This window comes from Bombina bombina, chromosome 2 (genome assembly GCF_027579735.1).
Source record: "Bombina bombina isolate aBomBom1 chromosome 2, aBomBom1.pri, whole genome shotgun sequence".
In the NCBI taxonomy this organism is placed as follows: Eukaryota; Metazoa; Chordata; class Amphibia; order Anura; family Bombinatoridae; genus Bombina; species Bombina bombina.
The window spans coordinates 1,003,787,203-1,003,804,988 of NC_069500.1; the positions used below are offsets into that span (position 1 = coordinate 1,003,787,203).

General features: G+C 38.4%; 1 protein-coding gene across 19 annotated transcripts in view; it reads left to right on the plus strand.

Moving 5' to 3' along the window:
- The window catches only part of ANK2 (ankyrin 2), a 469,556-nt gene that overhangs the window by 294,686 nt on the left and 157,084 nt on the right, over window positions 1-17,786 (plus strand). For 18 of the 19 annotated variants that reach the window (XM_053703568.1, XM_053703580.1, XM_053703565.1 and 15 more), the window contains 3 exons: window positions 268-340; window positions 12,065-12,121; window positions 14,070-14,211. In XM_053703568.1, the coding sequence (XP_053559543.1) occupies window positions 268-340; window positions 12,065-12,121; window positions 14,070-14,211 (272 nt within the window). The remainder of the gene's footprint in view (window positions 1-267; window positions 341-12,064; window positions 12,122-14,069; window positions 14,212-17,786) is intronic. The other variant, XM_053703569.1, reaches the window with a different exon arrangement.

A 17,786-nucleotide genomic window follows, 5' to 3' on the forward strand; every position in this document is an offset into this window, starting at 1 on the left:
GAGTAATTGAAAACAGTCCATTTATGCATATTAGTTTGGAAGAGGAAATGAGAAATGGATACCCCATGATTATTCTCCTTGGGGAATATTGTCTGTTTTAAATAGCACTTAGAGTTTGAAGACATGATTGTTCTGTTTTCTTTGATGTTGGCAATAACTGATCTTGCAGTGTGATTGTGAGATCTCTTCCTGCTGTGCATTATAATAAAAGAAACAAAAAAAATCAGATTCATCTGCTGCTTTGTTTTTTTTACCTTTCTTTTGTAGACTGTGACAGAGAAACACAAACTAAATGTGCCTGAAACAATGACAGAAGTGCTTGAGGTCTCTGATGAAGAAGGTGAGATACCAGTGTGATACGCTTGTAACCTTATGTATATAACAATGTTTTCAGGGAAAACATCATGTTAGCGGTCATTTAGTTCTAATGAGCTAAAGAGATTCAGACCGTAGAAAAGTATCTGATGTTAGATGACTTTATTAGAGTTGTTATGCTTGTCATGGTAATGATCCCAAAGACAACAAAATATCCTTCTTCGTGGTACCTTTACACACACTATTTTACCAGGAGCAAATGTAATATGTGCTATCAGTATAAAAATAGAATATGTTTGTAAACAAATAAAAATACACAGGATTCCCAGATATATATAGCAACAAATGATTTTAATTAATATGTTGCCTCACAAATGTGCTTCCATAGGAGGTTAAGATGTGCTCATATATACACCGTACATACTGGCAGTAGTATGGGTATCATTCAATCGCTCCATGGATATGCTTAGTATAGCAATGCACATGTATAGCAATAAACTTGTTAGAGAAGACATCAATTAAACATATCTAGGTACTGTTTTAAATTTACCTTTCCAATACTTTAAAGGGACACTAAACCAAAAAATATCTCACGATTCAGATAGAGCAACTTTGTAATTTACTCCTATTATCAATTTTTCTTCATTCTCTTAGTATGTTTATTTATAAAGCAGGAATGTAAAGCTTAGAAGCCGGCCCATTTTTGGTTCAGAACCTGGGCTATGCTTGCTTATTGGTTAGCTAAATGTAGCCACCAATAAGCAAGCGCTATCCATGGTGCTAAACCTAAAATGGGCTGGCTCCTAAGCTTAACATTCATGCTTTTTAAATAAAGATGGCAAAAGAACAAAGAAAAATTGATAATAGGAGTAAATTAAAATACTAAAATTGGGTTTATTATCCCTTTAAGCATAATAAGATATGGAGTACTCACCAGGGCTGAATGATCAGAGAATCAGATGACAAACCTAATTTGATTTTCACTGCAGTCTTAACACAAGCATTGCACTGCATTTAATTGTCTTAAAGGCAGAGGGGTATCATAGACATATACAAGTGACTTTTATATTATTTAAGACAACCATATTCTCCTTATATGCTGCCCCTTTTAGATGATGCTTGGGTTCCATGGTCCCACCAGGGCCTGTTATAGAGCCAGCCTTCATTATGAACACATTTAATATATATGTGAGAAAGGAAGTTCTGCATACAAACATATCAGTTACCGTTCCATCATATGACATCTGAACAAGACTGGATGATTGCTATATGATGTTAGCACAATATTAATTTAGCTAACAATGGGTCTATACCAGAGGCATCATATTTGTTGCTTGGTACCTTTATATTTGCTCTACATATAAAGAAATAAAACATAACAATGTAAAAAGAGACCACAACCACAAATGCACCCAATTTATGTCTTGTATATTTCATACAATGTTTATGAGATCTAACTCTATAGTAAATTAAAATGCACAGTGCTATGACATTATCTTAAATTTAAGACATTAATTACAGTAGGTTTTGTGTACTTAGGGCTAGATTACAAGTGACGTGCTAAGCGTAGTGTAAGCCGCAATACCAGTAAAACAACCGCTCTAACTTTGGCACGGTATTAGTTGAAAATAATCGCGACCACACAAGCACAAACTAAATTTGCGCGGCTAAAAAAAGTTGCACCAAACACAAATATGTGTATGTTTATATATATATATATATATATATGTATATATACAGGGCTCAAAATTTCAAGCTCTAAACCACTAGCCAGCCCAAAATATTACTCGCCACTTTTGATCACAACCACTCCCCCGCACACACCCACTAACCCCCCCACTTTGCATATGTTTAGCCAATGTGAAACACCTTATTGTGCAGTAATTGTGCAGAAAGTGTTGACATTAAAGGGACAGTTCACATAAAAAAATTCTCCCCTTTAAATTGTTCCCAATGATCCATTTTACCTGCTGGAGTGTATTAAATTGTTTACAAGTAGCTCCTTTACCCCTATGTTGGCATTATAAATAGCTGATTTAGCCTGTGGTATCCCCACCTAAAGTAGAAGTTAACTGGAGTCTCAGCTATTGAATAGCCTAAGTAAACACAGCCAGCAGAAGAAATTACACTCCCAGTGTGGTTCAGGATAGTTAAGTAATAAAATGTTAATTTTTCATTGTTTTCTCTAAGTATTGAGCTTTGTTTTTCCATACAGATATAAGATACGGAAGCAAGTGTGTGTACACAAAGTGATAACATAATGAGATATGATATTACCTGAAACTCAACCCATTGTAATAGGCTGTGGTTTAAAAGCACAAAACCAGCTACTTCATATACACAAATAAACCTGAAAATGTAATTTCTCATACATTTTATACTCTGTAACTGGTATAACAAGTCATTAAAAATACATAAATAGAAAAACAATTTTACAGTGTACTGTCCCTTTAATGTGAGGTCATAGCATACCTGGAAAAAATGTTTTATATTTATAACCTCTCATCTGTTTTTCTCCACTCCCTCCTCTCTTCAGTCTCTCTTTTTACCCCCTACCTTCTCATTACACTCTTTCACCACTCTTTCTTAAAGAGACATTATGCACTAGATGTTTCTTTGCATACATGTTTTGTAGATGATCCATTTGTACAGCTATTTTTTTCATTTATTTTTTATAGTTTTGCTTATTTTTAAATAACATATAGCTGATTTTCAGACTCCTAACCAAGCCCCAAAGTTTTAGGAGAATACTGATGTATACCTACTCCAGCTTGCTTTTGTTTGTGTAGAGTCTTTTCATATGCAGAGGAAGGGGGAGGGGGTGTCTGCTATTTCCCACTTTCAGTGGGTGTTTCAGCTAATATTGTTAACAGTGCTAAACTAGGAGCCTCTAAGTAAGTTTTTAAAGGTTTTATACTGGATTTTTAGATCAGTATCTGTGCATATTATTCTTTAAAGTAGTATATATTACATGCAGTTAAATTAAAATGGGTGTATACTGTCCCTTTAATGCTTTCCTTTTCTCCACTTTCACTTTTCCTCTCCAGTCACTCTCTGCACCCATTTACCCTCTCAGAAGTAACAGTCTAAGCACTATGGGGTCTCTATAGCCCTAGATGAATAACATTCTTGCTCTGTCATGTATATATAATATCCCTTTAGAAAATATTAGTAGACATTCACTCACTAACTTTCGCTACTGTAAAATTTCCACTCGCCAATGGCTAGTGGAAATTTTGAACCCTGATACATATATATATATATATACAGTGGGGGAAAAAAGTATTTAGTCAGCCACCAATTGTGCAAGTTCTCCCACTTAAGAAGATGAGAGAGGCCTGTAATTTTCATCATACTATGAGAGACAAAATGTGGAAAGAAATCCAGACAATCACATTGTCTGATTTGGAAAGAATTTATTTGCATATTATGGTGGAAAATAAGTATTTGGTCACCTACAAACAAGCAAGATTTCTGGCTCTCACAGACCTGTATCTTCTTTTTTAAGAGGCTCCTCTGTCCTCCACTCATTACCTGTATTAATGGCACCTGTTTGAACTTGTTATCAGTATAAAAGACACCTGTCCACAACCTCAAACAGTCACACTCCAAACTCCACTATGGTGAAGACCAAAGAGCTGTCGAAGGACACCAGAAACAAAATTGTAAACCTGCACCAGGCTGGGAAGACTGAATCTGCAATAGGCAAGCAGCTTGGTGTGAAGAAATCAACTGTGGGAGCAATAATTAGAAAATGGAAGACATACAAGACCACTGATAATCTCCCTCAATCTGGGGCTCCACGCAAGATCTCACCCCGTGGGGTCAAAATGAACACAAGAACGGTGAGCAAACATTCCAGAACCACACGGGGGGACCTAGTGAATGACCTGCAGAGAGCTAGGACCAACGTAACAAAGGCTACCATCAGTAACACACTACGCCGCCAGGGACTCAGATCCTGCAGTGCCAGACTTGTCCCCCTGCTTAAGCCAGTACATGTTCGGGCCCGTCTGAAGTATGCTAGAGAGCATTTGGATGATCCAGAGGTGAATTGGGAGAATTTCATATGGTCAGATGAAACCAAAGTAGAACTGTTTCGTAGAAACACAACTCGTCGTGTTTGCTGAGTTGCAACCAAAGAACACCATACCTACTGTGAAGCATGGGGGTGGCAACATCGTGCTCTGGGGCTGTTTCTCTGCAAAGGGAACAGGACGACTGATCCGTGTACATGAAAGAATGAATGTGGCCATGTATCGTGAGATTTTGAGTGCAAACCTTCCATCAGCAAGGGCATTGAAGATGAAACGTGGCTGGGTCTTTCAGCATGACAATGATCCCAAACACACCGCCCGGGCAACGAAGGAGTGGCTTCGTAAGAAGCATTTCAAGGTCCTGGAGTGGCCTAGCCAGTCTCCAGATCTTAACCCCATAGAAAACCTTTGGAGGGAGTTGAAAGTCTGTGTTGCCCAGCGACAGCCCTAAAACATCACTGCTCTAGAGGAGATTTGCATGCAGGAATGGGCCAACATACCAGCAACAGTGTGTGACAACCTTGTAAAGACTTACAGAAAACTTTTGACCTCTGTCATTGCCAACAAAGGATATATAACAAAGTATTGAGATGAACTTTTGATATTGACCAAATACTTATTTTCCACCATAATTTGCAAATAAATTCTTTTCAAATCAGACAATGTGATTGTCTGGATTTGTTTCCACATTTTGTCTCTCATAGTTGAGGTATACCTATGATGAAAATTACAGGCCTCTCTCATCTTCTTAAGTGGGAGAACTTGCACAATTGGTGGCTGACTGATGTATATTTATGTATCTATACAAGTATACACATATAAACACACACACACACATATATATATATATACTATATATATATATATATATATATATATATATACATACATATTTACACACACTTTGGAACCCTTTCCACTCAAATACCTGAAAACAAGAAAAATAATTTGTTTTCTCCTGTTAAGTGTAGTCAGTCCACGGGTCATCATTACTTATGGGATATTAACTCCTCCCCAACAGGAAGTGCAAGAGGATCACCCAAGCAGAGCTGCCATATAGCTCCTCCCCTCTACGTCACACCCAGTCATTCTCTTGCACCCAACTAATAGATAGGATGTGTGAGAGGACTGTGGTGATTATATTTAGTTTTTATATCTTCAATCAAAAGTTTGTTATTTTAAACGGCACCGGAGTGTGTTGTTTCTTCTCTGGTAGAATTTGAAGAAGAATCTACCTGAGTTTTTGTATGATCTTAGCGGACGTAACTAAGATTCATTTTGCTGTTCTCGGACATTCTGAGGAGTGAGGTAAACTTCAGATCAGGGGACAGCGGGCAGGTTCACCTGCAAAGAGGTATGTTGCAGTATATTATTTTCTGAGGAATGGAATTGACTGAGAAAATACTGCCAATACCGATATAATGTAAGTTCAGCCTTAAATGCAGTAGTAGCAACTGGTATCAGGCTGTTATGTATATATGTTTACACTTCAGTATTCTGGGGAATGGCACTTCACTGGGACAATACTGTATGCATATAACTTTTAGCCTAACTTGCAGTGGGAACGACTAGCAGCAGGCTTTTTAATGACATTTCATATTATTAGATTTTAAACGTTTGCTGGCATGTTAAATCGTTTAATTATCTGAGGTACTTGGTGAAAAATTGTTTTGGGCACTATTTTCCACATGGCTGTCGTTTATTTTAAATTTAAAACAGTTTCACTGAACTTCCCTCACTGTTGTGTGTGAGGGGGAGGGGCCTATTTTGGCGCTTTTGCTACGCATTAGAAATTCAGTCACAAGTCTGTTTCTCTCCCTGCATGATCCGGAACGTCTCTACAGAGCTCAAGGGTCTTCAAAACTTATTTTGAGGGAGGTAATCACTCACAGCAGACCTGTGAGATTGTGCTTTGACTGTGATAAAAAACGTTTATATTTTAAATTTTATACATTTTTTTCTGCTATTAAGGGTTAGTCATCCATTGCTAATGGGTGCAATCCTTTGCTAAATTTATGCTTTTACCGGGAAAAATTTGGTTTTTATAACTTCTCCGGTTCATTGTTATTCAACTGTCATAGTTTTTTCTGTGCTTCTTAAAGGCACAGAACGTTTTACATATTACTTGTAAATTTAGTTGAAAGGTATTTCCAAGCTTGCTAGTCTAATTGCTAGTTTGTTAAACATGTCTGACTCAGAGGAATATCTCTGTGCTATATGTGCAAAAGCCAAGGTGGAGCCCAATAGAAATTTATGTACTAATTGCATTGATGCTACTTTAAATAAAAGTCAATCTGTACATGTTGAACATCATTCACCAAACAACGAGGGGGAAGTTATGCCGACTAACTTGCCTCACGTGTCAGTACCTGCATCTCCCGCTCGGGAGGTGCGTGATATTGTAACGCCAAGTACATCAGGGCGGCCATTACAAATCACCCTACAGGACATGGCTAATGTTATGACTGAAGTTTTGTCTAAATTACCAGAACTTAGAGGTAAGCGAGATCACTCTGGGGTGAGAACAGAGTGCGCTGATAATAATAGGGCCATGTCAGATACTGCGTCACAATTTGCAGAACATGAGGACGGAGAGCTTCATTCTGCAGGTGACGGTTCTGATCCAAATAGACTGGATTCAGACATTTCAAATTTTAAGTTTAAACTAGAAAACCTCCGTGTACTGCTAGGGGAGGTATTAGCGGCTCTGAATGATTGTAACACCGTTGCAATCCCAGAGAAATTATGTAGGCTGGATAGATACTATGCGGTACCGGCGTGTACTGACGTCTTTCCTATACCTAAGAGGCTTACAGAGATTATTACTAAGGAGTGGGATAGGCCCGGTGTACCCTTTTCCCCCCCTCCTGTATTTAGAAAAATGTTTCCAATAGACGCCACCACACGGGACTTATGGCAGATGGTCCCTAAGGTGGAGGGAGCGGTTTCTACTCTGGCTAAGCGTACCACTATCCCGGTGGAGGATAGCTGTGCTTTTTCAGATCCAATGGATAAAAAGTTAGAGGGTTACCTTAAGAAAATGTTTGTTCAACAAGGTTTTATATTGCAACCCCTTGCATGTATTGCGTCTGTCACGGCTGTGGCCACATTTTGGTTCGAGTCTCTGGAAGAGACTCTTGACTCAGCGCCAATAGATGAGATTTCAAACAAGCTTAAAACCCTTAAGCTAGCTAATTCATTTATTTCAGATGCCGTAGTACATTTAACTAAACTTACGGCTAAGAATTCCGGATTCGCCATTCAGGCACGTAGAGCACTGTGGCTAAAATCCTGGTCAGCTGATGTTACTTCTAAATCTAAATTACTTAACATACCTTTCAAGGGGCAGACCTTATTCGGGCCCGGTTTGAAAGAAATTATCGCTGATATTACAGGAGGTAAAGGCCATGCCCTGCCTCAAGACAGAGCCAAACCTAGGGCTAGACAGTCTAATTTTCGTGCCTTTCGTAACTTCAAGGCAGGAGCAGCATCAACTTCCTCTGCTCCAAAACAGGAAGGAGCTGTTGCTCGCTACAGACAAGGCTGGAAACCTAACCAGACCTGGAACAAGGGCAAGCAGGCCAGAAAACCTGCTGCTGCCCCTAAGACAGCATGAATTGAGGGCCCCCGATCCGGGAACGGATCTAGTGGGGGGCAGACTTTCTCTCTTCGCCCAGGCTTGGGCAAGAGATGTCCAGGATCCCTGGGCGTTAGAGATCATATCTCAGGGATATCTTCTGGACTTCAAAACCTCTCCCCCAAAAGGGAGATTTCATCTTTCAAGGTTGTCAACAAACCAGATAAAGAAAGAGGCGTTTCTACGCTGTGTACAAGATCTTTTACTAATGGGAGTTATCCATCCGGTTCCGAGGTCAGAACACGGACAAGGGTTTTACTCAAATCTGTTTGTGGTTCCCAAGAAAGAAGGAACCTTCAGACCAATCTTGGATTTAAAGATCCTAAACAAATTCCTAAGAGTTCCATCGTTCAAAATGGAAACTATTCGGACAATCTTACCCATGATCCAAAAGGGTCAGTACATGACCACAGTGGATTTAAAGGATGCCTACCTTCACATACCGATTCACAAAGATCATTTCCGGTATCTAAGGTTTGCCTTCCTAGACAGGCATTACCAGTTTGTAGCTCTTCCATTTGGGTTGGCTACGGCTCCAAGAATCTTCACAAAGGTTCTGGGCTCTCTTCTGGTGGTACTAAGACCACGAGGAATTTCGGTGGCTCCGTACCTAGACAACATTCTGATACAAGCGTCAAGCTTTCAAACTGCCAAGTCTCATACAGAGTTAGTACTGGCATTTCTAAGGTCGCATGGGTGGAAGGTGAACGAAGAGAAGAGTTCTCTCTTACCACTCACAAGAGTTCCCTTCTTGGGGACTCTTATAGATTCTGTAGAAATGAAGATTTACCTGACAGAGGACAGGTTAACAAAGCTTCAAAATGCTTGCCGTGTCCTTCATTCCATTCAACACCCGTCAGTGGCTCAATGCATGGAGGTAATCGGCTTAATGGTAGCGGCAATGGACATAGTACCCTTTGCACGCCTGCATCTCAGACCGCTGCAATTGTGCATGCTAAGTTAGTGGAATAGGGATTACTCAGATTTGTCCCCTACTCTGAATCTGGATCAAGAGACCAGAAATTCTCTTCTATGGTGGCTTTCTTGGCCACATCTGTCCAGGGGGATGCCCTTCAGCAGACCAGACTGGACGATTGTAACAACAGACGCCAGCTTCTAGGTTGGGGCACTGTCTGGAATTCCCTGAAGGCTCAAGGATCATGGACTCAGGAGGAGAGTCTCCTTCCAATAAACATTCTGGAATTGAGAGCAGTTCTCAATGCCCTTCTGGCTTGGCCTCAGTTAACAACTCGGAGGTTCATCAGGTTTCAGTCGGACAACATCACGACTGTAGCTTACATCAACCATCAAGGAGGGACAAGAAGCTCCCTAGCGATGATGGAAGTATCAAAGATAATTCGCTGGGCAGAGTCTCACTCTTGCCACCTGTCAGCGATCCACATTCCGGGAGTGGAGAACTGGGAGGCGGATTTCCTAAGTCGTCAGACTTTTCATCCGGGGGAGTGGGAACTTCATCCGGAGGTCTTTACCCAAATACTTTGACGTTGGGGCAAACCAGATATAGATCTCATGGCGTCTCGCCAGAACGCCAAGCTTCCTTGTTACGGGTCCAGGTCCAGGGACCCGGGAGCGGTCCTGGTAGATGCTTTGACAGCACCTTGGACCTTCGGGATGGCTTATGTGTTTCCACCCTTCCCGATGCTTCCTCGATTGATTGCCAGGATCAAACAGGAGAGAGCATCGGTGATTCTAATAGCGCCTGCGTGGCCACGCAGGACCTGGTATGCAGATCTAGTGGACATGTCATCCTGTCCACCTTGGTCTCTGCCTCTGAGACAGGACCTTCTGATCCAGGGTCCTTTCAAACATCAAAATCTAATTTCTCTGAAGCTGACTGCTTGGAAATTGAACGCTTGATTTTATCAAAGCGTGGATTTTCGGAGTCAGTAATTGATACCTTAATACAGGCTAGGAAACCTGTTACCAGAAAGATTTACCATAAAATATGGCGTAAATACTTACATTGGTGCGAATCCAAGAGTTACTCATGGAGTAAGGTTAGGATTCCTAGGATATTGTCTTTTCTACAAGAAGGTTTAGAAAAGGGTTTATCTGCTAGTTCCTTAAAGGGACAGATTTCAGCTCTGTCCATTCTTTTACACAAACGTCTGTCAGAAGTTCCAGACGTTCAGGCTTTTTGTCAGGCTTTGGCCAGGATTAAGCCTGTGTTTAAAACTGTTGCTCCACCATGGAGCTTAAATTTAGTTCTTAACGTTTTACAGGGTGTTCCGTTTGAACCCCTTCATTCCATTGATATCAAATTGTTATCTTGGAAAGTTCTGTTTTTAATGGCTATTTCCTCGGCTCGAAGAGTCTCTGAGTTATCGGCCTTACATTGTGATTCTCCTTATCTGATTTTTCATTCAGACAAGGTAGTTCTGCGTACTAAACCTGGGTTCTTACCTAAGGTAGTCACTAATAGGAATATCAATCAAGAGATTGTTGTTCCATCATTGTGTCCTAACCCTTCTTCAAAGAAGGAACGACTTCTACACAATCTGGATGTAGTCCGTGCCCTGAAATTTTATTTACAGGCAACTAAAGATTTTCGCCAAACTTCTTCCCTGTTTGTCGTTTATTCTGGACAAGAGGAGAGGTCAAAAAGCTTCTGCTACCTCTCTTTCTGGCTTCGTAGCATAATACGTTTAGCCTATGAGACTGCTGGACAGCAGCCTCCTGAAAGAATTACAGCTCATTCTACTAGAGCTGTGGCTTCCACTTGGGCCTTTAAGAATGAGGCCTCTGTTGAACAGATTTGCAAGGCTGCAACTTGGTCTTCTCTTCATACTTTTTCCAAATTTTACAAATTTGACACTTTTGCTTCTTCGGAGGCTGTTTTTGGGAGAAAGGTTCTTCAGGCAGTGGTTCCTTCCGTATAAAGATCCTGCCTGTCCCTCCCGTCATCCGTGTACTTTAGCTTTGGTATTGGTATCCCATAAGTAATGATGACCCGTGGACTGACTACACTTAACAGGAGAAAACATAATTTATGCTTACCTGATAAATTCCTTTCTCCTGTAGTGTAGTCAGTCCACGGCCCGCCCTGTTTTTTTATGGCAGGTCTAAATTTTAAATTATACTCCAGTCACCACTGCACCCTATAGTTTCTCCTTTCTCGTTTGGTTCTCGGTCGAATGACTGGGTGTGACGTAGAGGGGAGGAGCTATATGCCAGCTCTGCTTGGGTGATCCTCTTGCACTTCCTGTTGGGGAGGAGTTAATATCCCATAAGTAATGATGACCCGTGGACTGACTACACTACAGGAGAAAGGAATTTATCAGGTAAGCATAAATTATGTTTTTTTGAATATTAATGTTTAGTAATGTTTTACGGTGTGTTTACTGTACATATTTTACATTCCACATTCTTCACATAAGGGGAAATGTTCTAAGTATTTTTAAGTAGATATTCCTATATATCTGTATATATCTATACCTATATATATATTCATATAAGTATTTATTTTACAAATATATATATATATATATATATATATATATTTAAAAAAAAAAATCTTTTATGTTAAAAACATTGGAATGTAAAATAAGCAGAACTACCTTCGGTATAGTGCACATGGTTAAATGTCGGGTAAGCAATCGATTAGTATTAGGTTTATTTCCTTCAGCATGCTCCATTGAAGTCTATGGGGAGAAGTTAACACGGCCGCGTTATCTGAAGTCTTGAAGTTTGCGAGTGTCGTGTTTTAGCTGGCGTGCAAAAAAAAATACTTTTAACTTGTAATATGTATGCTAACCTGCACTTAAAAAGTTTACTTTCATCGGTATTAGCACTCTCACAGGAGCACTAATTACTGCTCCACTTGTAATCTAGCCCTTGGTGTTTAACAACCCCTCCTGAATATTTAAGTCATATATTGTTTTCACTGTTAGTCAGCATCACCACATATCCTTTATTGCTCACCTAGCAACCTTTCGTTGAGATGAGTTATCTGTCTGTAAGTTGTAGAACTTCATCTTCTCGCGGTTTAGTAAATTGGCTGTACGCATCAGTTTTTGTTCCAACATTTTCTTGAACTGAATTGTGCTTTATGCAGCCAGTAAATTCTTTGATGGTGAACAGTTGTCTGATGGGGAACTGCTTAGTCTGCAAGGTATTACGTACAGGCATGAACTAAACTTGTCTACTTTGAGGTGCTGTAAAGTTGGAGTTGGTTTGCTTGTTGGCTGATAAGTATTCCTAACACAATATTGTGGTAATAACCATGTGTGGATTTAAAACCGTGAAATACTAAAACTTTGTCTTATTTACTGTTAATTACAAAACATTTATGCTAACCTGGAGCATGTTTCTTCAACCCATTCCTACCTACTTAAAGGGACATTAAAGTCATTTTTATATGTGCACCAGAAAGTAATTACTGAACTGCAAAAGATCTACATCGAACATAAATATTTTAAAAACATTTAATTCTGAAATTAATGAAAAAGCCTCTTGGATGTTTGTTATCTCCTTTTCTACAGCGAATTTGGCATAGATATAAATTATCCCTGTACAATTAGTGTACAGCATGTAAGTGAATCAGGGATCAGAACTGAATAATCTCCAGCCTCTCTAGATGGACATGGAAAAACAAACATTTTCAGATTTAAATGACAAAAAAAGCAGTCAAAATAGAAAAAAGTATATTAAAGTGTTTGTTTTTATTATGCATAATTAAGCTTGTTATTGTGAATTACATTTTGAATTTAATGTCCTTTTAAATTATCAAATGAGTTTCAAAGTTTAAATTTATTTTAGATATATTCAGCCCACACAGTGCTCTGATTTTGACTGTTAACATCATTGATCAAAGAAATTCTGTTTACATGGTTGTGAGTTTTTCATGTTATGAAAATAGTATATAGGGGTTGATCACAATTCTTTAGAAAATCTCCAAAAATCCACATAGACTTTAATAATTAATAATAATAATAATTTAATAATTATTTTTGTCAAAAAAATATTTTCCAAAAGATTGTGATCAATTCCATTGTTATACAGCATTTACTGAACACAAATGTTAAGGCTTATAATGTCCGGTATACTATACGTTGTTTCTCTGATTTGCATTTGTGCTGCCGTATTTCTCCCCTTTGTATCATCCTTTCAACACTATCTGCTCATTTCATCCAATTGTTTCATATTCTCTCCTGCATTGTCATCTTTCCAGCCCTCCCAGAAATGTATGTGATCTTCTCCCATTGTGTCTTATGCATTTACACTGCCTTTGTATCACCTTCTCTCAATATGCAGGTTGTCCCAATGCTGGGGACTTTTTCTTGAAAATCAGCTATTTGTTTAATGCTAAATGTAATTATTATGAATAAAAGTAAAGTTTTGTGTTGTTTTGGAGGAACCTTAAAGGGACACTGAACCCAAAATTTTGTTTTGTAATTCAGAAAGAGCATGCAATTTTAAGCAACTTTCTAAGTTACTCCTATTATCAATTTTTCTTTGTTCTCTTGCTATCTTTATTTAAAAAAGAAGGCAACTATGCTTTTTTTGGGTTCAGTACTCTGGACAGCAATTTTTTATTTGTGGATGAATTTATCCACCAATCAGCAAGGACAACCCAGGTTGTTCACCAAAAATGGGCCGGCATCTAAACTTACATTCTTGCATTTTAAATAAAGATACCAAGAGAATGAAGAAAATGTGATAATATTCCAGCGCTACGGAATTTGGCGGCGCTATACAAATAAATGATAATAATAATAATAATAATAGGAGTAAATTAGAAAGTTGCTTAAAATGTCATGCTTAATCTGAATCATGAAAGAAAATTTTTGGGTACAGTGTCCCTTTAAAAGCCTCATACCTTACCTCCTCTGATGAAGCCAATTTGGGACAGTTATAAATGAGCTACTACACTGAGCAGCTGCTGGTATCTTATCACAGGATTTGTTCCAGTTCTCACAGGAGTTAATTAAAAGTTTTTACTACTCAGAAATAAAAATTTTATTTTACAATCACAAAGTATTTAATGTTCTTTTAAGTAATGTAATTGTGTAATATGTGCGTCATATTATTAAAGCTTGTTCATATCTTTTTGCAAGTAGATGATACAATGACAGGGGATGGAGGCGAATACCTTAGGGCTGAAGATCTAAAAGAGCTTGGGGATGACTCCCTTCCCAGCAGCCAGTATCTAGATGGAATGAACTATCTGAGGTACAGCTTAGAGGGTGGACGATCGGACAGGTATGTAAACATTGTGTATTTAATGTCATGCTTTCTAGACTAATTTGATATGTACAAATATATTATGAATATTTTGCACTATTCTCATTTATTAAAAGACACAAGTTAAACTTTCATGATTCAGACACAGTTTACAAATGAAATTAAAAAAAAAATGCGACTTAGCTTATCAAATTTAACCTTTTTCTCTTTGTATACTTTGTGGAAACTTCCTTATCATGAGAGTATAGTAAATAGGCGCAGGAGGGTACACGTATTTTGAGCACCATTTATACAGCAATGTTTACAAGCATTTTTACAAACACTGCTGCCATATAGTACTCACAATAAGTGCACACTCCTGAACATACCTCAGTATGCTCTCATGAAAAGGAGCTAGGTTTCAAATAAACAGACCAAGAGAAATTTAATAGAAGAAATTGGAATGCAATTTCCAGGTACATGTCATGTCATGTCTCAGAAAAATACATTTCTTTATTAATTATATAACATTACATTAGCCAAACGTTTTAAATCATAATATTGCCTTTTATTTTTAAAAAATATCGCCGTTTTACAGACCCGCTCTCTGGGCTCTGCTGAGCGGGTCTGTTGTTTTTACTGAGCGCATCGGGCCAGCTGTATAGTCACAGCCCGGCCCGACCGCGCCATTAGATACAATGCAGCTCGCTCCCGCTGTCAGACAGAGCAGGAGCGAGCTGCATTGTGTCTAATGGCGCGGTCGGGCCGGGCTGTGACTATACAGCTGGCCCGTTGCGCTCAGTAAAAACAACAGACCCGCTCAGCAGAGCCCAGAGAGCGGGTCTGTAAAACGGCGATATTTTTTAAAAATAAAAAGGCAATATTATGATTTAAAACGTTTGGCTAATGTAATGTTATATAATTCTGCACTATGTGCAGAATTATATAACATTTTTTTTAAGGTTTACTGACCCTTTAAGGACACAAAGATGATTATAAGAATAACCAATCAAAGATATCATAGTTTTAGTCACAATTAAAAGCCACTGGTTATTTTTATTCTTTAGTACAATTTTTACTGAAAATGAATAATTGATGAATCTGTGCAGTACTTATATTTCTAACTAAGATGATGGGGGCGATTTATGAAATGTTGGGCGGACATGATCACAGATGGCATTTATCATTGCACAAGCATTTCACAAGACATGCTTGTGCAATGCCGCCCCCTGCACGTTCACGTCCAAACGGCCACTAGAAGGGGGTGTCAGTCATCCTGATCGTATCTGATCGGGATGATTGCAGACCGCCACCTCAGAGGTGGCGGACGAGTTTAAGGAGCAGCGGTCTTAAGGAAGGCTCCCTCGGAATTAGCAGCATCCGCTGCTTGATAAATCGGCCCTGATATCTCTAAAGGGAAAACAACGAAGAAGAAAAAAAAAGATGACCAGATACAGTATTATATGTGTAAAACAAGGAAGCACACTGATGATTTTAGGCTTTTTATTTGTTATGCTTTTATGTGTGAACATAATAATTTAGTGTAGGATAATGACTACATTATAATAATAGATCTATAGTAGATATGTGCATGATCGAAAAATTTGTTTCGGTTAGGATCGATTCGGAGGTTTTCGAATTTCGTTTTGGATCGATTCGAATTTGGAAAACTTTGAATTAATTCGTTTCGGATTTGTTTTGGATTCATTCGGATTCGAAAAAATTCGTCTGGATTCGGTTCGGAAATTCGGAATTTCGTTATGTGTGCTGTGTATTAGACTAGTATTATGTACTGTATATTAGGTGTAACCCATAGCAGAGTGATATAACCTAATATACTGTACAATACTAGTGTAATCCATGTCCATCCGAATTTGCAGAATAAATCCAAACTAATTCGGATTTATTCGGTAAATTCGGCAGTATTTTAATTCGGAAATTCGGTTCGATCCGAATCTCCGAATTTGCCGAATTTTCCAAATTCCCGAATCGAACCGAACCGAATTGCACATGTCTAATCTATAGGCCTCAAACAGACATGTAACATACATTTGCATGTTAATGACATCACCCATACTTCCCAGGAGTGAGTTTTTTTTTGTTTGTTTTTTAAGCCATGTTTCTTTTTTTTTTTTCTTTAATTCTTATTACCTCCAAGGGTCTGCATCGTTTTGTTTCTTTTAAAGAGACATTCCAGCCAAAATTAGAATCCACATGGATGCATTTTAGTTTTTAATAGAAGCATTTTTGTAATATACCTGTATTAGCAAAAAAGCTTCTAATAAAAGCTAAAGCTGTTTACAGTGTATTTAAGTATGCCTCACACACCAACAATTTAAACAAGGCACTTGCTCAGAGAGCATTAGGCACTTGTACCATCTGGTAATGACTTAATTTGTTAATTGTTAACATAATAAAAGCCCCACTGGCGCTCTGAGCAGCTGCAACATTTAAAATGCTGGTGCACTGAGAATATCTAGCTATGCTTCACATGCAAGTGCAGAGAAAAATGTTAACACCAAAACAGTGATAACTTTTGCTAGAAGCATTTCGGCCAATACATGTGTATTGCAAACATGTTTCTTTACAAATATGTAATTCATCTATATGCATTTACATTTTGACCAGAATGTCCCTTTAATCACAATGTTCATTCAGAATAGTTTAGTACAGAGACTGGCTCAACACATCATTGGGGCATCCAGAGGATTATCTTGTTCGTATTTAAGTGGCCCTTTAGAAGATGATTTTCTAAATTGGTAGGTCTGTTAAAGGGCCAGTAAACCATTTCAATTACAAAACATTTCTGTTGTGTTGCTATATCATATAACAAATCAGCCAATCCTAACCATTTCTAAAACAAATTAACATATTGTTCACTGCAATTTTTTTTCAATAGCCAAACTCCACCCTTTCTTATTGGGAGGAGCTAATCTGGTCTTTAGCCCACAAGCAAAAAGGCTAGTCACTGTCATAAAGTTAATATAAAATGCATATTTTTGTAGTTGTTATCTGATCAAGCCCATTAGGAAAAGATATGTAGCATTGATAAGTCATTAGGGTGCATTGTAAGTTCTGATAATTAGAAATTGCTACATTTTCAGAGCTAAGTTATGAAAAGATTTTACATAAAATATCTCAATATGTTTATTGTCCATTTAAGTCTATTTAAAAAGTTATGTAAATCTGCTACATTTTCTTGCATTTACCAAGTCTTGCTCTGAATAGTCTATCTATAGGAAACAGCCTTTTTTGTTTTTTGGAGGGAGTTGGTGAGGAACTAAGGGCTCAATTTATCAAGTCCTTCATCCCCCTTTGACTGCAGGTTCGCAACTCTTCTGACAGCCCCCTGATCACATGAATTTTAATTTATTATCTATTGACTTGCATTTAGTACTGTGTTGTGCTAAATCTTAAATAACTTCTCATTCATGAACACAATTGGATAGATTATGAGTTTTGTGTTATGAGCGGCTCGGTACTAACTTGCAAGTTATTTCCACCACTCACCTCCCTATAGCGCTGCTATTACAGTTTTGCAAAAAACAGGCGTTAGCAGGCAATATGGCAGCGTTGAGCTCCATTAAGCTCCATACCGCACCCAAACACCAGCG